At 38.4% G+C, this 20,815-nt stretch overlaps 2 protein-coding genes across 4 annotated transcripts; both read right to left on the reverse strand.

The window, feature by feature from the left end:
* Positions 1 to 15: 15 nt before the first annotated feature.
* Positions 16 to 18,658, reverse strand: LOC128022313 (lysine-specific demethylase 5B). Of its 3 annotated transcripts, none has more exons than XM_052609710.1 (28): positions 18,404 to 18,658; positions 17,196 to 17,394; positions 15,679 to 15,756; positions 14,746 to 14,868; positions 14,461 to 14,631; positions 13,406 to 13,534; positions 13,220 to 13,310; positions 11,993 to 12,060; positions 11,742 to 11,900; positions 11,326 to 11,445; positions 11,083 to 11,241; positions 10,785 to 10,966; positions 10,442 to 10,604; positions 10,222 to 10,341; positions 9,745 to 9,939; positions 9,412 to 9,593; positions 9,172 to 9,296; positions 8,349 to 8,499; positions 8,137 to 8,251; positions 7,700 to 8,055; positions 7,168 to 7,306; positions 6,885 to 7,064; positions 6,645 to 6,797; positions 2,756 to 3,166; positions 2,571 to 2,661; positions 2,282 to 2,487; positions 1,031 to 1,300; positions 16 to 896 (listed from the first exon to the last, which is right to left on the reverse strand). In XM_052609710.1, the coding sequence occupies exons 2-28, from the start codon at positions 17,346 to 17,348 to the stop codon at positions 765 to 767; spliced, it is 4,422 nt and encodes a 1,473-aa protein (XP_052465670.1). In that variant the 5' UTR covers positions 17,349 to 17,394; positions 18,404 to 18,658; the 3' UTR covers positions 16 to 764. The 3 variants fall into 3 exon arrangements, with proteins under 3 accessions (XP_052465670.1, XP_052465671.1, XP_052465672.1); XM_052609711.1 differs by lacking the exon at positions 18,404 to 18,658 and adding an exon at positions 17,507 to 17,594; XM_052609712.1 differs by lacking the exon at positions 17,196 to 17,394 and having other exon boundaries at positions 18,404 to 18,595.
* A 700-nt stretch (positions 18,659 to 19,358) lies between these two features.
* On the reverse strand, positions 19,359 to 20,679 carry LOC128022329 (guanine nucleotide exchange factor MSS4). Its single transcript, XM_052609739.1, has 3 exons — positions 20,455 to 20,679; positions 20,153 to 20,321; positions 19,359 to 19,950 (listed from the first exon to the last, which is right to left on the reverse strand). Exons 2-3 carry the CDS (start codon positions 20,300 to 20,302, stop codon positions 19,702 to 19,704), a joined length of 399 nt encoding a protein of 132 aa, XP_052465699.1. The 5' UTR covers positions 20,303 to 20,321; positions 20,455 to 20,679; the 3' UTR covers positions 19,359 to 19,701.
* Positions 20,680 to 20,815: the final 136 nt, after the last annotated feature.

The raw sequence follows: 20,815 nt of genomic DNA on the forward strand, positions 1-20,815 counted from the left end.
GAAGGGCTCATGATATCAGAAGTAGATCAGTATTTATAGGTGAGAACAAACCATTTTATTCCACAATTGAATTAGCATCGGAAAGATCGGTTTTGAATTTTAAAGAAAGCCACAGTATACATCACAAAGTATATTTCACACAGCTTTTTCTTCTGCCTGCTACATCTCTTTTGTCTGACAACCTACATTAGGATTCTGTACAAACCCTTCTAATGCGTCAAGCAGATCTCAAGGTACTGAAAATCATGGTAACCAGCTGGGTTAATGCTGGGATAAATAAATAATATTTTATATTATTAGGCACGTGTACCAAAACAGTGGGTTCCAAAAATAATTTTAGACCATTTTGTTTAGTCCAATTAATATTATTTGGTGTAGATAGCCCAGATTTAAAAATTCTAAAGGTGACTGGGGAAAGAAAAAAATAAATAAAACCATAAATATGAAAAGAAAAATACATTTGCGGAAGGTGAAATTCCCCATTGTTTTGCATTTATGGGATGGAAACCCCTGAGGTACATCTATGCATCACGTTCTCTAGAGAAGAAATACAATTTTATAGAAGGAAATCTTCAAAAAAACAAAAACAAAGCAGAAGAATCATAGATTTTCGTTAACAGTCCTATGAAGAAGGCAGTAGCACCAAAGGAGCAGAGGAAGCGGGATTCAGTAAGAGGATGATATCTGGTGCATTCTTGGTGATGTAACTTATGTGCAAAACGAGGAGCTTGTTGACTATCCATCGAAAAACATGCTTTTGGTCCTCATGCCGTCAGATTGTTTATTGCGCAGCTGACGCATATGTAGTCCTCTTTCTCAGCCTGCTCAGCAGACACTCCCACACAAATCTGGTGGAACCACTGGTTACAGCTGCCATCACACTGGACCCAGTTTACCTGTGAGGATGGGAAACGGCATCAATTATTTATGCAGGCAAAGAGAGACTCACAATAACCCAATTGTAGAAGCAAGAATAATGTAGTGGATAAGAAAACAAAGCCTCAAGTATTTCAATTATGCCAGAACTAACCTCATTTCCTTCTGGCTGTTGACACTGCTTAGCAGAGCACACAGACCAATCCTCCTCAGAGTCATCTGAATACGATAGATCAGAAAGGGAGTTGGAGGGGGAGGTGGTTTGTTTCTCCTCTCGTCTCCTTTCTTTCTTCATTTTAGGCTTCTTTTTCTTGGGCTTCTTTATCTTGTCTCTGTGCTGCCCTTCTATATTCTCTTTCTCTAGACGCCGTTTGCTGTTCTTCTCAAGCTTTTCGGGTTCCTTCTTGGTTTCTGACACTCCATCCTAGATTAAACAAACAAATTACATCAAAATCTGTCGAAAGTTCCATTCTAAAACTTATTGAGCCGTCTCGCTGCCTACATAAACAGCGATCTTCTAAGTAGCACCTCAACAGTTACGGAACCTTGTTATTATTTGATTTGGGCTTTCTACAAAAAGGCAAAAGTTCACGTAGATTGCACTCAGGTGGCTTCATTTATAACCGATTTATTGTATGACTTCTGTTGCTACACTAATAGCACAACACCGTAATCATACAGAACATACAAATATCAAAATATATATTTTAATTTGATTTTTAACAACATTCACTACTGAAGAAAAATTTTAGAATAATTTATCTTGCTAATTTGGAAGTATTTTCACATTAAACCGGTTATAAATTGGGGTTTCTTAAACTTGGTTTTGAGAGTTGATAAAAGCTAATAATTAAATTATAAAAATATAACATTAAAATACATAAATGTTTTTAAAATCAAACAACAAGCACGTGAAGCTTATTCCTGTCACCTTTATGAAGAAAAAACAACAACATTCACACTTTGGTAAATCATGACTTGGACATTTTATCTCATAAGTCCTAATTTAGACTTTGTAAAAAGTTAAGATTAACAAAGTCAGAATTACTACAAAATGTAAATTGATTTTTCTTTTTTACCTTTTCTTCCATGTTAGTCATAATTATGATTTACCAAGCATGATGATTTGCCCATGTGGCAGAATTAGGCATTCACAGAAACATGCTTTTTGTTACAACTAACAAAATATTAAATATTTTGTTTGCCAGCATGTCATGTGACCATAAACTAACAAAGAACCATAAATGTGAATGTTACATAATTGATATTAATGATGTCAAATAAAATAAATATTTTTTTCGGTTGACAAATTTTGGGAATCCTTTGTCTAAATCAGAGGAATTTGCAATGCTACAAATCTAATACTATTGGAGGATTAGTAAACAAGTTAGGAATGTTTGCCCACCGGTTCCTTGTTGTGTGGGGGGCTTCTGTGAGGTGGACCTCTGTCTTGAGCAATGTGATACTGGTGATCATGTTCGCTGCTCTGCAGGGAGTGCTGGGATGGTGAAAACCTGCTGAGCAGGCTGCTATAAAGCTGCTGAAGCTCAGGTAAAGTCACCTGCAGGAGAAGACCTTCCACCAACAGCTCCTCCAACTCAGCACCAAGTTCTAGAACACATAATACAATCCAAATCATTTTAATTCAAACATTTACAACCACTCTGTATTAAGATCAGGTGTGGTTTACTTGCCATTGAGAGGAATACAAGGCTGCAGCATGTAGAAAGAACCATTGCTCCCAACAAGTGTCTGAGATGATGCGATTCCAGAGATATGTCTCACCTGCATCATATTAATAGAATGGAATATGAATATAAAAAAAATGAAAAAAAGTAATCTTCATTGATTTTCAAACTAATTAACATGTTAAACTCACTTTTCCATTCGGATGCGGTGTAGGAGGAACCTGTTGCACTTTGTGTTGCCAGCGCACCGTTCTCTCAATCACATATCGCAGAGCATCACCCTCTGGAAGACGAACCCTAATCCGCTGTAAGGAAGCGAGCAGGGGAAGCACCTTATCCAGAGGCGGCTTCTCTGAGCGCTTGCAGAGCGGGCATAACCACGGTAGTCCTGTCTGGATGTCCTTAAACCCTGGCACACAGCCGCTGTGGTAGGCTTCTCGACAGAGTTCACACTGTAGCATAGGGCCTGCTGGGACAGTGTGGCACAAGCACACTGTGGGGGCCAAACAGCTGGGTGAAGACTGAAACTTCGACTCATTTGAGGTCCTCAACATAGACAGGCTCTCCAGCTCTTTCTGATGAACGTCACTGAGTGTGGCCATCTGTTCGGAGAAGAACACACAAGTCAAATACCCAGATGTCCATCACAGATGTGTACAGTGAGGACCCAACAATAAGGACTGCTTATTCTAGAGCACAGCTTGGGGGGGTGGGGGGACTAAACAAAAACAACAGTGTTTCTTCAGAGATTTAAAAATCCCTTTAATTAAAGCTCTATGGCCAAACAAAACAAACACATTCAATTAAAGCAATGTAACAGTTTATTATGCATAATGAACGACTTTTAAATCATAAGCCTGATATACACTGGTCCAGTGACTTTGGTTTTCAAAAAACACAATGGACCAACACCACCAGATGACATTGCACCCTAAATCATTACAGACTGTGGAAACTTAACACTGGACTTCAAGCAACTTGGGCTATGAGCTTCTCCACCCTTCCTTCAGATTCTAGGAACTTGATTTCCAAATGAAATAAAAACTTGCTCTCATCTGAAAAGAGGACTTTGGACCACTGGGCAACAGTCCAGTTCTTTTTCTTAGCCCAGGTAAGACGCCTCTGACATTGTCTGTGGTTCAGGAGTGGCTTAACAAGAGGAATAGGACAACTATAGCCAAATTCCTTGACGTGAATTTCACTCAAATTAATGATTTGAGTTTGCTTGACAATCGTCATAAGGTTGTGGTTCTCTTGGTTGGTTTCTTTTTCTTCCACACTTTTTGCTTCCACTCAACTTTCTGTTAACATGCTTGGATACAGCACTCTGTGAATGTTTGTGGTTTACCCTCCTTGTGAAGGGTGTCAATGATTGCCTTCTGGACAACTGTCAGATCAATCTTCCCATGATTGTGTAGCCTAGTGAACCAAACAGAGACCTTTTTGAAGGCTCAGTAAACCTTAGCAGGTGTTTTGAGTTGATTAGCTGGTTGGCAAGTCACCATATTCTAATTTTTTGTTGAGATAGTTAATTGGTGGGTTTTTGTTAAACCCTCTGGGGTTCTTCATTTATGAGTCACACTCAGGACCTTCGGGTCAAAAATGACCCAGAGGCCGGGATTCAGGTATACTTTTTTTCAGTAAAATCAATCAAATGTATTTTTGTTCAATAATATTTTTTCTTTCTTTTTTGGTGTTTTGAGAGAATTTTATGATAATAATGAATTTTTATGCAATAATTATGATCCATTTTTTCCCATTGAATATAATAGAAAATTTATATATATATGTATTTTTATTTTTATTTTTATTAATGCTGTATTTTATTTTAAAGTACAGCCAAGGCCTATAGAAAACAATTTTTGAAATTAGATTGGTGCCATCTGGTGGACAAATTAAGCATTTTTATCATGCAATAGCACATTTTTACCACTATAGCGAATGTACAGCTCTCTGTAGAAAGGCTTGTGAATTCTAGTGATTTTTGCACATATTTGCCTATTTATTTCAGGTTGTGGATTTTAATATATAATCACAGATTCTCAAAGACTATTTTTGTCAAGTTTTTTTTTTTTTTTTTGTTTGGTTGATTTAAATGGTAATTTCAAGTGCCAGTTTTACTTTATAATACAGTCAAACCTGAACATTGCACTAGAAAGAGAACAAATGGAAAGCATTTTGTTACCCATTGTTTTAATTCTAACTTAATAAAAAAAATTACATTATTTAAAACATAACATATTTTTATTTACCTTTTATTATAAACATTTCCATTAAAATTATTTTTTGCAATTCAATGAACAGTAACTCTTCAAAATTGCCAACAGCAATTATGAACAAAAAACAAAAATAACAGCAAACGTATAATCATTTTCAAACAGTACATGTAAATGGAAAATAGAAAAATAAAAAAAGTGTCACGCTGGGCCTGGGTCGCTCGAATAGGCCTGGAGGTTACTAGGGAAGAATTCCATCCTTTGACCTTACTCTGTTTGTGCGTGTGTGCGTGCGTGCGTGCACACGTGCTTGTGTGTGTGTGTTTGTGTGTGTGTGTGTGTGTGTTCAAGAGAGAGACATGGTGTGTGACTTTTGCATTTTGGATCCAATGTCTCCCCTTTATTTGATTCATTGATTTTATTTCACATATTCTCACATATCTCTGTTACAGTTTCACCAGTCTCATATTTCCCTATGTGTGTGTGTGTGTGTGTGTGAGTGAGTGTGTCTATTTTGCAACCTTGATGGCTTACAGCCTCATGCTTTTATTGCTGTGCACTTTATTTCTTACATTGATGAATAATTTCTTTTATTTCACACATTTCCCAAAATTAGCTTTTGCAATGATACTTTCATTTGTGTGTGTTTTTGTGTGTATAAGTGTGTGTGTGTGTGTGTGTGTGTGAATTTTTTTGTCTGTTTTGCACTCTTGATGTTTTAGAGATTCACCCCTTCACTGTTGTATGCTTTTTTTCTGCATCGTGGCTGATTTGTAGATTGTACACACAAAAAAACTCAGTATTTTCATATTTTTGCAAATTTCCCATTCATTTCCTATGTCGGGTCATTTTTGACCCGAAGACCCTGAGTGTGACTATTTTTTTTACGACCACTTAGACTTTTAAAATCCTGTCCCCAATTTTTTGGGGTGTTCATATACCAAGTACCAAAAAAGTCACCAAGTTTCGGACCATTCCGATGAAGCTACGATTTTTAACATTTTTTTTAAAAAAAATTTCGGGTCATAAATGACCGAAGAACCCCAGATTAAACGTGAGCCAAAATCACCACAATTGAAAGAACCAATCTCTTTAAATAAGACTTTTGTTATACCATTTAAACGGGCCATGAACTGCATTTTTTTATTTATTTATAAATGTTCTCCAAGGTCAATTTATAATGTTAGCAAGATCATATAATGTTATCAAAAACATCATAATTTAAAAATAATAGGCTATTCTCTATCCTGTTTTTGACCCCTCTCTGAAAAACCATGTTTTGATAGGTGTACCGCATTCAAGTTCATGCAATTTTCCTAACGTCACACTGTGTCTACACTGCACACAAGAGGTCCAGTGTGACGCGTCTAAAAGCAATGGAACCCAACAGTTCTTTTTGTATGTTTATACGAAAAATTAAACAAACTTTTGGCAGCTTGGATCCCATCATAATCAGTGATTGCCTACTCTACACTGGCTGCAGCACTGCATAAGAACCGAAAAATCACTGACAGTAAACTGATGCCGAGCAGTACTTCCTACGCAAAGGAGAAATGGAATTCTGACGCAATGTGATGTGATACAACAACGGTCGAGTTAGGTGTTGACAGTCCATGCATTTGCCTTTCTTTAATCGCCCTAACACTGTTTTTCCACAACTTGGCAAAACACGATGTCTTGTAAACCTCGGAGGAATCTCTATAGTTTTGTTGCTTAACAAATCCTGTGTTTGCTTCTCTATTGTATGTACTCACCTCCTACTACATCTGTGAGTCAGTGGGTTGGGCTAAAGAGGCAGAAGTAGGCGATGAAGTGCTTTTTCACTGTACTATAACTACATATTTCATACCAAAATGTGACTTACTGCTGAAGCGGTGTCTGTGCTCATAGAAAGCACCTTTTCCACATCAAAAAGGGAGTCCAGTTTTACTTCAACTTTCTTGCAGGGTACTGAGACATCCTTGCTTTTTTTGGACTTGGACTTCTGCGGTCCAGTCTCACACCTAGGACACAAAACCTTAAAAGACACAAATACAAATCAATACAGAACAATACATTTTACTCAAACAAAGCACATTTATTAACATCCTAAATAAGTATGTACCTCAAGGAGAGAATGGGATGCGTTCCTCAAAAGGAATGTTTTAGCTGCACTCTCCTTCCAGGCCTGTACCTCAGATATTAAGCTTTCCAGTCGAGTTAGTGGTTCCAGCTTTACCGAAATACCTCTGGCTCTTGACACTAGCTCAGACAGGGCAGCAAGACCAGGAACACGGCCTCCAGCCTGTAGCAATAAATGTTTAAATGGACTGAGTGCTACTTGCACAAGGTTCTATGTATCCAATCAGAGTTACAAATAGAGCACTACAGAAATGTGTAAAACACACCTGAAGAGCGTCTGCTTCCATTATCCACTCCCTGGCCCTGCTTACACAGTCTTTAAGTTGAAGACAGCTGGGCAGGTATGCTGGGATGCGGTCCACTTCCTGTATAGCTGCATCAAGAGTCTCAATACTATGATGAGGCCTAAAAAAAAAAAAACAAATGAGAGTTTTTATTATTTTACAGGTATAACAGGTAAAGATTAATATCCTTGGTTAAGAACAACTATCTAAATAGGGAAAATGCTGCTTTCCTTTAAGAATACTACTAATTTATATTAATATAAAAAGAAATTTGGATCCAGTAATGCATTTCAAATATAAATATATATGATATAAATATATATTATATGATCTTTTGAAGCAATAAAGTTTTGGTGTAACAGACTTGTAATGGAGGTACAGAAATCTCTCAAGTTTCAGTAAACATTTCTTTAAAAAATAGTTTTGGAAAGACATGGGGATGAGTAAATTATGACAATTTTCATTTTTGGGTGAATTATCACTTTAAATTGCATTCATATTTAACAATACAAACCTCGCAGTGAGCATGTTATGGGCCTTTTCTTCCCAGTGTTCGCATACAGTGAGCAGCTCCTGCAGGCGGGCCATGGTTCTTTCCACACAGGCGTGTGGTGCCAAGCCCACTCCTTGATCTATGAGCCTCCTCATGCAATCTAGACTGAGGTCAGCCGGCTGATCGCTGGCTTCCTGAACGGCCTCCACCCAGCGGGCCTGCTCCAGCCTCTGCCTCAACACCGCCAGCTGAGGCAACTCGACATCCAGGCTTGCGCCCTCATCTAGGAGCCTCTGAAGAGCAGAGGAACCAGGCATGTCCTCTGCAAGGAGATCCGAGCTCTCCTGCTGGAACTGTTCGACACGGTTCAAAAGAGCCTGACATGGAAGAAGAGGGAGAAAAATGTCAGATCAACACATCTGGGAAAATTACATTAAGCCTGTTGTGAGGTTGGGTACCTTTAAGAAAGGGGTCTGTCGGATGGAACAGGGCAGGTCATACAGCTGGTTGACAAACGACCTCAGTTCCTCCACCGTGAGCTGGTTCTGAGACTTTCCCCCACCGGAGCGATACCTATTAACACAAATACAGATTTGCATAAATTTTAAACTAGCTAAAAATGCAAGAACTTTGGATAGTGCTTCATAACCGAGGAAAGAATAAAATGTACCTTGTCTGTCTCTTGCCATTAAGGAGATGTTGTGCCATTGATGTACACCTATCTGCATTCTGAATGACTTGACGCAGGTGACTTAGCAGGTCAGTCTCTGGATAACTCTTCTTCTCTGCTTCTACTACTAATGAACGAAACTCCTCCAAATCTAATAAGAGAAGAATACCTCATTTTAGATATGTTATAAAAGTGCATTTAACCCTCAGAGACCCATTGTAGAAGAACTGCAACATTTGTACAAAGCAATTAAATAATACCTAACTTTCACTAAATACGTGAAAAAAGAAAAGAAAACAAATACTAAGCTAAGGGCTTATGTGCCTTCAAAGTCTGAACATAAATTAAGTCTAATAAAATGCAACACTAGGCTTTGGGGGTCAATCTTTTTTCTACTGTTCCCACACAAGTGAGCCTATAAAGCCTACTGCTAATGCGGGTTCAGAACTTTCTTAGAACTTTCTATAGACATAGGACTGCACGTTAAAATCACTTGCAATATTTAAAGCAAATTTTCAGTAAAGCCGGTTCTGTAATCAGCGGTAAATCTCAATCACCTGCGCACGTTCAAGTGGAGCAGTATTTACTACACCGAGCCCTTGTTCACGGAAAAGCTGCACAGAACATGAGCAAAATATGATCGCGTTTTATCGTGTGGTAAAATTCTGCAACCTTAAATGACACCCCAATGCAAATTGTCAAAAAAAATTAACCCTGAACTTCCTTAAGGGTGACCAAAGGTTGAAAAATATATATAATACATTATGAATATCAATACTTGGGATTTCTAAGGGTTAAAGACAAACATATTGCAATAACTCACCACTTTTATTATCTTGATCTGCCTTCAAAGTCTTGTCAACTTTAGATGCCCAGTCTTCATAGGACTCAGCACGAGCCGTCAAAGCCTGGAACAATGGCTTCAGTTCAGCAAGTGTGTATTTATAGCTGTGCAAGTAAAAGACAAAGATTATTTTAAGAAAACCTGCTAAATAAATGCACACACTCTTTTGCATTTGATCCATCATCCAGAGTTTTGCCCTATGCTTTGGCAAACACATACTTGAGCGTGTAGCTTCTAGCAGCGCAAGAGCAGAGGTCCTCGATGTGGTGGAGACAGACCAGTTGGTCGGGGCTACAGGGACAGGTGATGGCAGACAGGTAACAGGTGGTCCGGCACTTAGCACACTGCCTTTCCTCATCTGGCAGCAAATCATAGTCAACCTGTTGAGAGTGCCACACGCCCTAGAGAACAGAACAAACACAATGGGATCAATTAGTAATAGACAGACAGACCATGTATACAGACAAAATGAACCGAGATACATATGTGGGTAATGAAGTGCAAGTTACACCAGCTTAAACAATCTCACAACCTTTAAAATGGGCCACCCACCAGTTTATAGGCTTTCTCACGGAGCATCTTCTCTTCCAGAATCATGGCACACATGTCCTTCTGGACAGCAGAGGCCAGTTCTAACTCTAGAGCATTTGCCTTGGTGGCAATATTACAAGTCATCTCATCGTGGGAGAAAACACAGTATCTGTTGAGAGATCTGTAGTGCTCGACACACAGACGACCAAGAGGCATCTGAAACAAGACCGTATTTGAGTTAATTATGATTAGAACTTATTACAATTTTTATGCTTATGTTGCATTAAAGTCACAATGAAAGTAAAACAGCCACAGATCTTTTCTTCTGTATTGTGATGTCTAGCATTATTATTCCATTGGTTGTTCATTTGATTTTCAGATGTGGGTGCTGCACATATATACATGTGGATGGATGAATCATTCACAATAGCATGAATAACATGCATTTACAAATTAAATGGGGTGAATTTTCATTTCATGCTTTTAAGTGTCTTTTACCCAGTCTGCTGTGCAGAAATTGACTGCCTCTGCAAAGTTGAAGCCCTGGTTGAAACCACTGTGATAAGACCTCGGGAAGGTAATGACAAACTCACCAGCACACTGGTTTGTACGGTAAATCTAAAAGGAATTAAAAATTGATTAAATGCACCTAAGATTAATAAACAGGGCTCTGTTTTATGGTATTAATGGTCCTTGTTTAGTCCATTACTCCACTCACTGGTACTCCATGCTCCATGAGCACATTTGGGTTCATGATGGTGACCAGCTGGTGGAGCAAGTCTGGCTGAGACTCAAAGAGCTCAGGGGCCAGGTTCTTCATCACATTCTCCAACTGCTCAGCAGCGTAGCCAGGAGCGCCATACCAAGTCTTTGGCTCTCCCCTGCAAATCAAAACAACTAAAGTGAGTGGAAAAACAACAAGTTCAGAAACTGTTCAAATGAAGCATACACAATCCATTTAATATGCCATGTACATGAAAGTTGATGAAGAGTGGATACACTCACTCCCATCTACCATGTAAAACGGGTTACTTTCGTTCTGGAAAGTGCGAGTGGATTACCAGTGCAGATAGTTGACGGAATAACTCCAATGATCCTCAATGTGCCAGCAGAAGGAGGAGAAGCACATGCCCACATAAAGCCACGGGAGCTTCATCCCACAGATGTCCGCTGTGACATGAGTCAGCACAGATGCATCCAACACTGGCATGTTGTTGAGGTTCCAGCCACTGCTTAGATAACCCTGGGCAAAATGAAATATGACTTCATGAAACATGCATTTGTGAGGCTTCGTTCTGGACTTTCAGCACACAGATGGCAAGAACTAAGCATTTCAGGTCTGTCTTTCAGACTCTGTACCTCCTCCTCTGGTGAGACTTTAAATGTGCCGTTCTTAACAGGGAAGCCGCTTCCGAAATCCTTTGAAGCAATATCAGCCCCATACTCTACAGTAACATCCTCCTCAATGGTGCTAACCAGCCTCCAGAACTCCTTCTCCACCAGCTCTGTGGGAACCATCTGCCAAAAGAGAGGGCCGATCACTTCATATTCTACAAGGTAAGCAACCACATTAGTCTCACAAGAGTCGTTTAACAGACATACGTGAACAGGCATGTTAAAGTAGTCAGACTTGAAAGAGTCAGCCATATCTCCAAAGGTGCGGAGGGTATAGTCTCTGGAGGCCTGCTCGAACCCAAATGCCACCTGTGGCTTACCACACTCCTAAAGGGAGAATAAAGGTCAATCACCACAAACTAAATACAAGTGACTGTTAAGTACAATCCAGTGCTACTAAGCAACATCACATGTACTAACAGACAGTAGATAATAAGTGCAGAGAGCACAAAAAGTAGCAGCTGTAATTTAGTTAATGAAAACAGCTTCTAAGAATATGACTTTGTATTTAAGCAAAGGTAGCATAAGTATCATATGAGGTCACCAAGTAAACATGTGACAAAGACAAAGAAGCCGTCATGATGTCATCAGTTTGCAAAAGTAGACAGTTGGGGGTGGCTCACCTGAGCCAGGCACTTGGGGCACCTCCAATCACCTTTGGGGACGTCATGGAGGGGTGGGATCAGACAGAAGGTGTGATAACTGTCGTCACATCCATCACAAAGCAATAGTCTATCTTCATCACCTCCACCCCCACATACCAAGCAAATATACTGCTCCACCTGTGGGGAAAAAACAAAAACATTGCCATAAAGAAATACAGTGCGTACTTTGTTGTGTAAAAACCAAATGGTCCTCTGACCTCCACCCTCACCTTCGATTTTTCACCTTCAACTTTTTGCTCAACGGGTTCTTCTTTCACATCCACTGAAAGATTCTTTACTGAAAGAAATATCAAATATCAAATAAAATGTTAAGTAATATCATGAAATTTTAGCATTTAAAATAATTTTCTATTTTAAAACTTAATTTATTTCTGTGATAGTAAAGCTGAATTTTCAAAAGCCAGGATTTTTTTATCATCTGACGTTGAAATTTACTGTGATAAATAAGGTAAAAGTCTTTACTGTCACCTTTGATCAATTTAATGCGTCCATGAAGTACTGGGTATTAAGGTAAAAAAAAAAAAATTCAGTATTTTTGGGCTGAATTGCAATATATACGGTACATATTTAATTGGATTTTCTAAACCTGCCTAATGTTGTCCAATGAAACGAAATTACTAAAAGGCAATGAAACCAAATATGTAGGCTATGGGCTATTATGTGCAAAAAATAAATAAATAAAGAAAAAATAAAAAATAAATTCACCTCACATTATAATCTTAGAATAAACTTAGTGCTTTTTAAAAGGAGAAGAAACTAAACTAGGACTAACTAAAAAAAAAAAACTAAAAATAAAAAGAACTAAAAAAGCATTATATTTTGATTCTGGATAAACAGCACAATTGAGCCCCTTTCACACTGCCATTCTGGCAAATACACATATACATATGTTTTCATTGTGAAAGTTGATCTTCCTTCAAAACAGCCGGTAAAAGAGCTGCGCGATAACGCGCGTCATCACTTCGACACGGAATTAGATCTGGCTTTTGTTCACACAGCGCTCGCCCCGGGACGTGGTTGCTTTCACACAGAAGGCGACCCGGCAATGTTCCGGAAATATTGCGGGTCCGACGTGCAGTGTGAAAGGGGCTCAAGTGTCCTCTCTGTCAGCATCACATGTCTCTGCCAGAGCATCTTACGGGGCAAGCCGCTTTAAACAAGATTTTAACTACTGTTTATCTTAACAAGTGATTTAAAAGCCCTTAATATAAAGCATGTCTCATGTTTAGAACGAATCTGCATACACACACACACACACACACACACACACACACACACCTCGTCCAGCCCTAACTTCCATGCAGAATAGAAAGTATTTATTTATAAATAAATAAAAGTTAATTAGATGGATGTTAATACCAAGCCATGATGGACTTCAAACCAATGCAAAGTGATTTTTGTTAGTACATGTAGAAGTAAAAAATATGGATCTGTACCTGGTTCTGGTTTTGCCACATATGAGCCCATTCTCCTCCTCAGGTTGGGTTTTTCACAGACCTCACCCAGTTCTGATTTAAAACAGCGGCCCTATGAAGAAAGGTAATGTCAGCAACTAAGGCATTATCATCTAGTTAGAACAAACTGGTCCAGGTATGAATCCGATTTCTGTATTGGTCCATTACCTTGGTCCGTTTAGCTCTGCGGGCGATAGTGCAGGTTTCTACTGGTTGCACCGACTGACGCTGGGGCAGGTCATGGGGTTTGTACTCCTTGTCTTTGGTGTCATTGGTCAGAGTTGGCTTCTGTGAGTTCTGTTCAAGAAAGCTTTAATGATTAGGTTGGGCGATGTCTACCAAAGATGTCTACAGTGAAACATTGTGTTGGACGATGACATGGGAGGGGGGGGGGGGGGTCTCAACATTGCGATGTCCTTCAGCCATAGGCGATGGACGATGACTTATCAACCCAAACCTATTAATGATGACAATGTGAATGCAATAAACCCATATATTTACAATAAAAAACCCTTATAATAAAATGTTTTATACAAATGCATAGCTGTATTTCAAACACCATTGTGTGTGCACATGTGGCTTCACTCTCATCTAATTAACCAGAGAGCCACACGACAGCAGGGTGGACATTATAAAAGCCAGTAACAGTGAGAGGCAAAGCAGATCACCCCTAGGGTTTTAACCATAGGGCAAAAGCAGCAGGCATGTGGGTCTACAGCTCAAAGCTCATTGAATGAATTCACACCCCTTTATGGATAGGGGGAGGGGACCATGGGTACAGCACTGAAAAACATGCACGTCAGAGAAATCAGTTAACCACTGAACCCACAGAAACACCAAAACACAGATGAACAGCCCTCCAGACACTCTTAAAGAGTAAAAACAAACTACAAATGACACCATCTAAAAACATACACAGGAACACCACCTCAAGTTTGTTTACCGTGAAGACATTTTCATGTAAATAACGGAGCACGCCACCTAATCTGCAAAGAATATACATGTTGAAAATAAACTAGGCCGCTTAACAACAATGCTTCATACACTGGGGCACCCTTTCTGTTCAGATACAGATGAGCTCTTTGCCAAAAAAAAAAAAACATGGACAATGGCTATCATGTGTGCACCAGAACAAAGAACATTTATCCTGATAGGGATGACATGAATGACATGAGGCTGGAAAGGGAAAAGGGGATGTTATACAAGCGCTTTAGCAACCTCACCATAAGATTAGCTCCTGTCTGGAAAAAATGATATGGGTAGAGAATCCTCTCATAGTGAGCACGAAGGTGAGAGCCAACTGCTTTGCCGGGAGCAAAGCCCATCTTCAGTGCAATCTGGGTCCATTTCCGCTCTTTACAGACCACATCAAAGCCTCCATCTTCTTTGACCAGCTAGACAGAGACAAGGGGGTCACCAAAGACATGTTTATTGAAGAAATTAAGCATTATGCTTAAAACTATACACATTGCTGCTAAAGATGACAAACTATATATCTAAACTCCTACCTTGTAAAGCACATATAAGTCCAGAGTTTTGCGCTCAACATGAGGAATTTTCAATGTACAACCCTGCAGTTCCCAGAACTTTGCTATCTGGTCCAGGAAGTTGAGCTTCACTCTGGTCTGGGCCTACAAAACAACACAATCAAACAAAGACCTTGTTCTTTCAATAGCTTTGGGTTTTCAAAAGAGAAAGCTAAGAATTTAATAAATACACACACACACAACTGTTCAAATGTTTAGGGTCAGTTAGATTTATACATTTATTCGGCAAAGATTATTAAACTCCTCAAAAGTGACAGTAAGACATTTATAATGTTACAAAAGATTGTTTTACAAAGGAATGTTCTATTCATCCGATAAAAAAGAAAAAAAGAAAAAAAAAAAAAAAAAAAAAAAAAAAGAGTAGAAAAGAAAAATCACATTTTCCACAAAATAAGCAGCTCAACTGTTTTCAGCATTGATGATGCTTGAACGGCAAATCAGCATATTAAAACCATTTGTGAAAGATCACATGACGCTAAAGACTGAAGTAATGACTGCTGAAAACTTTACATTGTAAAATATTACATTAGAAAACAGCTATTGAAATAACACGTCAACAACATTAGTTTTTACTGTATTTTTCTTCAAAAAATAAAAAAAATGCAGCCTTTGTGAGCATTGGAGATATCTTCAAAATGTGATTTTTTTTTTTTTTATTCTTACAAACATATATATAAACAAACACACGAGATAGTGGCAACAATGAGATCTTATTTTGACTTTTCTTTTTGATTGTGACCTTTTCAGAGTTGACACTAAACCCTGTGATTTTAAGTGTGGCAGACCAAAAAAAAGGGTCACACTGGCTGCAAGTTTAGATTTAATAAGGCCACATCAACTTATCTGCAAATATCAAAATAATCCAGCAGGAGGCCAAAAAAAAAAAGGTCTCACCTCTAACTCATTGAGCCTCTGAATGCGTGGAGTGAAATGCAGTCTGTCCACGTCACAGGCAAATGGTGGCTGCCAACCCTGACATTAACAAAAATAAAAATGTTAGTTAAACTCCTGTCTAATGGAAGAATCATTTTTTCTTATATCTGCATGTTGGTTTTTCCATTATTAATTTATTCTATGACATTGAATATATATGTTCAATACTCAAAACAAGATCAAGACTGTCTTAATTTCAAGAGGTTCTGACTAGTTTTTACACGAAATCACTTTTGTTATGTCACGACAGAGGTATTAATTCCATACAATGTAAATAAAAGTTATAAAAGGGTCCAGAGGTCCACCGGTATGATTCTGGAACTATTAACATTTAATTTAGATATACTTGCTAAAACATTAGTCATGAAAGCATTAATGCAGTATGGAATGGTAGGATGGGTACAGATGACTACAAGACACTTCTTTATATTTCCACGAAGGCCGTTTTAGGGTGTTAACAATTGTGAATAAGATGAACGCAAAAATATGGATAGCGAACACAACATCTGTGTATCTTAAACGTTTAAAATGCAACCTAAACCAAACCGAATCTGTCTTTTCACTTGCGATGTTATTTACATCAATTTTCAGTTTCAAAGGCCAAATGCAAATTCACAACATGGAGGACAACGACCGAGACCAATTACGACACCTCAAACTTCAGCGAAATGTGTACATATTTGTTCCAAGATAAAAACTTAAACCTTAAATTATTTAATAAACGACAGAAATGTGTTGACAAATAGAGTCGTTTTGCGTTATTTGCTAGCAAAAGTGGCCATTGTTAGTCAAGACCGTATTTCCGTAGCACTGAATAAACAATACAAAATGCATTTGATAAATCTTTGCAAAACAAACAGCCATTTTTACAACATCATAAGGATCAAATAAAATGTTACATTTAAAAGTAAAAGCATTGACGTCAAAATGTAAAAATAGGATGTTGCATGGTTTAAAACACCAAAACGTCCAAGTTAGTCACAAAATGTTCTAAACTAAAATGTAAAATTAATTTATACAATATTTGGCCTCGGTTTGAAATTCACCATCAAGGATGGTGCTTGTTTGGGTGGATGCATGCAATCTAGCCAACATTGTTTTTGGAACACAATAACAATCACTAAATTCTGTCCTCCAACATTTTCCATCAACCAAACATTTATTTAAAGTATCCGCAAAAGAACAACAGTGGTGCTCAAATTAGGGCAAGAGTACGATAGAACTCTGCTGAAAAGAAAGTGAGTGATGTTATTGTGGTCGCTTTTGGAGTAGACCGCACGCGAGCATTCACGCATAGCTAGTAGCTGCGCGCACACGCCGTTACGAACGTTCGCAATGGCTGGAGCCGCAATCCGCCATGTTGAAAAAAAAAACCTGTCTTCAGAAAAAGTGTTTCGGGATCTGCGATCTACGAGTAAAAAAGACGACCGAGAGCTGGCGTTCATTTGACAGTTGTGTTATATGTCGAAGAAACTTACCGGGGGCGGTCGGATCTTGCAGATGCCCGTGTTTTCTGCAATGGGACGTATTTTGTTGATGAACCCAAAAGGGTCGGCAAATTCCTCCCAACTGGGCTCAAAGACAGGGCACTCCGGTGGAGGAATAAACTCGTTGGGTCGTGACTGGGTCATTCTGGGGAACTTGATCCAAATGATGACATGTAGAAACTGCAGTAAACTGTTTGAAGTTGAAGTAAATGTTTTAATTAGTCTCGAAAAGATGCCATAATAAAGAATGATTACACCTGAAGTCCGACAATTAACATCCTCATCCACTTTGGGAAACGTACACACAAGACGGAGTTCCGACGTTACAGAGCTTAGTATTCTTCCGCTTTCAAAAATAGAGACACCTGATTTCCTTTCTCCATCCGAAATTCTCACTAATGAAATTTAAAAAAAGTTGTTGTTTTTTTTAAATGTAAAATGCACATTTAAATTTTCCATAAGGTATGGCAAGTGTAAAAACCGCGTTTTTCAATATCGCAACATTTATGTAACGATCAATACTAACAAAGCATTTGGATTTGTAATGGTCAGCCATGATCAGCATGATACAATAAACACAACAAATATACATTACTTAATTTCATTATAGCAAACAAAATATAGAATTACATTTCAAAATTGACACACATGGCTTTTTATAAAATTAATCCATGTTATATTTTCAAACGCGTTTGCTTTTTTTATTCGCTTTATCCCCTCGTGAAAGCTTAAACATATTAATAAAAATACAATCTGTGTTCAAAACAAAGTTTTTTTATATGACAAACCCCTCCTTAAAATTTTTTAAACATCTATGCCTTTTAACGTCTCCCCTAAAGAGCTTTTAAAAGGCAGAAGGCTGCCCTACCATTGAATTAAAGAAGTGACTTGCGCGGATAAATATACCACAGCTTGTTTTCACCGGAACTACTTCTTTAAATGGCCTCTTTCAAGTTACCCACACTAGGAAGTAACAGATGTTATCCAGGGACGATGAATTTAGTCACTCTTCACTCGACTGACATTTAAATTCACGATTAACCTCTGGAGCGGAGTGTCATCGTGCAAATGGCACATCAAAAACGGTCTGAATACATAATCCGTGGGCATTTGAACCGTCACATAACCCAATTTCGGAACACAGGATCCTTCATCGAAAAATGAAATATTGTGCCAAGACAGAACGTAGGCTATCTCACCGTACTGGCGTTGCGGTTGGCTTTTGTCTTTACATATTTCTATGCAGAAGGTCCATCAGCATCCAGTGCATTAATCCATGCGAGCAAGATGTATGAGCACGTACCACACGTCACCTCGGAAGCTGTCGCCCCCATAACACACTGTCACAGGACAGATATCTCCGGTTCCCTGGCCCACATTACGCAGGAAATAGGCAGTTTTTCTACCGAGGCAGACTGGAAAACGCTAATGTGGACGGAGAGCGTTTTAAACCTAAAACGCACTTTCCAAATGGATCCGGGTTAATGTACACAGCACGACCTGATACCGACGAAATCAAAAACACTTGCTGAAATTAGTAAACCATCTTTGCTCATTTGACTTTTTTTGCTCAAATACGATATTTTACAACAGCAACTATAGATTTAGTTTAAACATGCATGAAAAATAGCATGCTCACACATACACTGGGTATAGAAAATAAACACATTTATTGTGCTTTACAGCCTGAAATGAAGACAGATACAGATTTTCAGTGGGGTTTAAGTCTCTTGGTAAGCCGTTTTCATCCAGTTTGGAGCAATGTCCTGATCCAGGGAGGGTCTGTATTGTTCCAAAAACCTTCCATTTCTTAATCATTGGCTTCACTTTGCTTCTAAGCTATGATAAAGTATTTGAAATGCTTCTGTATCCATCTACTGACTTGTGCCTGTCCACAACTTTATACCAGAGATCTTTTGACATTGCCTTGCCACCCATAGTTAATTATTTGCTGCAGTTGCACTACAAGGACTGAAATGCTCCAGGAAAGCTCTTTTCATGCTGAGCTGATCAAAATTACATGTTGGTGTTTTATCTTTCATCTTGGATGTTATAAGTTACACTGAGTAAATACAGCTGGATAAAACAAAAACGGTGTCCATCTTCATTTCAAGCTGCAAATCAACAAAACTCAAAAAACAAAATTCAGAACAGTTTCGTTTTATTTTATTTATTTTTTTTAGGACGAATTATTGTTATTTGACAAAGACCTTAATCTTCTCATTCACAAAAGTCACTTAATGTGTTACTGATGGACAGATAAGAAGGATGGAAAGGCCTTGTGTTAAGGAATGTTTAAAAGCATCATCTCCATTTCATTATGGCAGACTATCATAGACAGGTGCAGTTACACGTTAGCATACAGTTTAGTGAGAATTAAAATGTCCCAATAATAAAAAAAAAAATACAAAAGAACAAAAACAGGACCTATACTAATTCAAATATGAACCCCAAATGAGTTATGTAGTCGAATACCACAGAATTGTCAGTAAGTGCTCTATTCGTGGTTCACCCTGTCCAATGCCACATAGAAGCTCTTCTTGTCATCCAGACAATGCCAACCAATAGGTCCGATCTCACAATCCGCACAAATAAGGTACTTCATGTTGCCTACATCTTTTGTGAAGCCCACATTCTCAAATGTGTACATGTCATCAACCAGCCAGTGAGATGCTAATGTGTCCCCATCCAGTGTCCCGTCCGCCTGACCAATGGAGGTTTTCTTTCTCATTGAAGGCAGAAACAGCTGGTAAATGGAAAGGGGTGTTGCACAGAAAATGAGGACACAACAGTCTAGTGATATCATCATCATCATATAACATAAACGGTTTAATATTACAAGTCAGTTGTGCACACAGACTATAATTTTACTAATTACTTAGTGTAAATTATATTTAATTTTCATGTGATGTAACATATGAACCATAACTATGTTTAAAAATTTTTACCTCCTTTTCTGCAAACAGTGCCATGCCTGGGCAGAGCACTTTGGAGCCACATCTCTGGCACAACACTGCTTTCACATTTTTACCATCTTCTGACACGAGAGAGGGGTCTACAGATCCCTCAGGAGACGAGGTCTGCTTGCTGTCATCCATGTTAAGTTAGCTGTTCAAACTTAAATTAGAACATACTAAAATTTAACATATATTACGTGATTAAGGTCGGTCGGTCCATCAGTACATCTAATGTGTTATTATTATATATAGCTAACTGGCTAAATGAGTTACTAGTAAAGAAGACTACTTGCCTCTTGAGTCATACCATGCGGAAACCCAATGCTGTTTAAGACATATGTATTTCCCAAATATAGTCTTCGAAATGTTGAGTATGAATATGGGTAATTAGGTATAAACACAATATTAGACACCAGTTAAAGAATACTAGCGGACTAGTGTCGCTACTGCTAATATTTGCCCAACTGCAAAAGCAGACCGGTTGAAAACAAGTCACGAATTTTACGTTCCGCTCAGAAAAAAGTCTCCATTTTCAAACGCTGTGTTCATGTTGTTTACTCGATGAGAACACCGGAGTCAAGATTATATTTCACACAGTTACAATCTTGCTTTTATTTGTATTAAAAAATGTGTTTGTGCAAATGTATAATAAAG

Source organism: Carassius gibelio, chromosome A11 (genome assembly GCF_023724105.1).
Source record: "Carassius gibelio isolate Cgi1373 ecotype wild population from Czech Republic chromosome A11, carGib1.2-hapl.c, whole genome shotgun sequence".
Classification (NCBI taxonomy): domain Eukaryota; kingdom Metazoa; phylum Chordata; class Actinopteri; order Cypriniformes; family Cyprinidae; genus Carassius; species Carassius gibelio.

Excerpts from the sequence above, each read along its gene's own strand:
- LOC128022313 (XM_052609710.1), bottom strand. The coding sequence starts at position 17,348 with ATGACCCAGTCACGACCCAACGAGTTTATTCCTCCACCGGAGTGCCCT. Across the intron at positions 9,940-10,221 it reads ATTTCTGCACAGCAGACTGG|ATGCCTCTTGGTCGTCTGTG; the intron begins GTAAAAGACACT and ends GTCTTGTTTCAG. Across the intron at positions 897-1,030 it reads AACAGCCAGAAGGAAATGAG|GTAAACTGGGTCCAGTGTGA; the intron begins GTTAGTTCTGGC and ends CCATCCTCACAG.
- LOC128022329 (XM_052609739.1), bottom strand. The coding sequence starts at position 20,302 with ATGGATGACAGCAAGCAGACCTCGTCTCCTGAGGGATCTGTAGACCCC. Across the intron at positions 19,951-20,152 it reads CACTGTTTGCAGAAAAGGAG|CTGTTTCTGCCTTCAATGAG; the intron begins GTAAAAATTTTT and ends TCCATTTACCAG.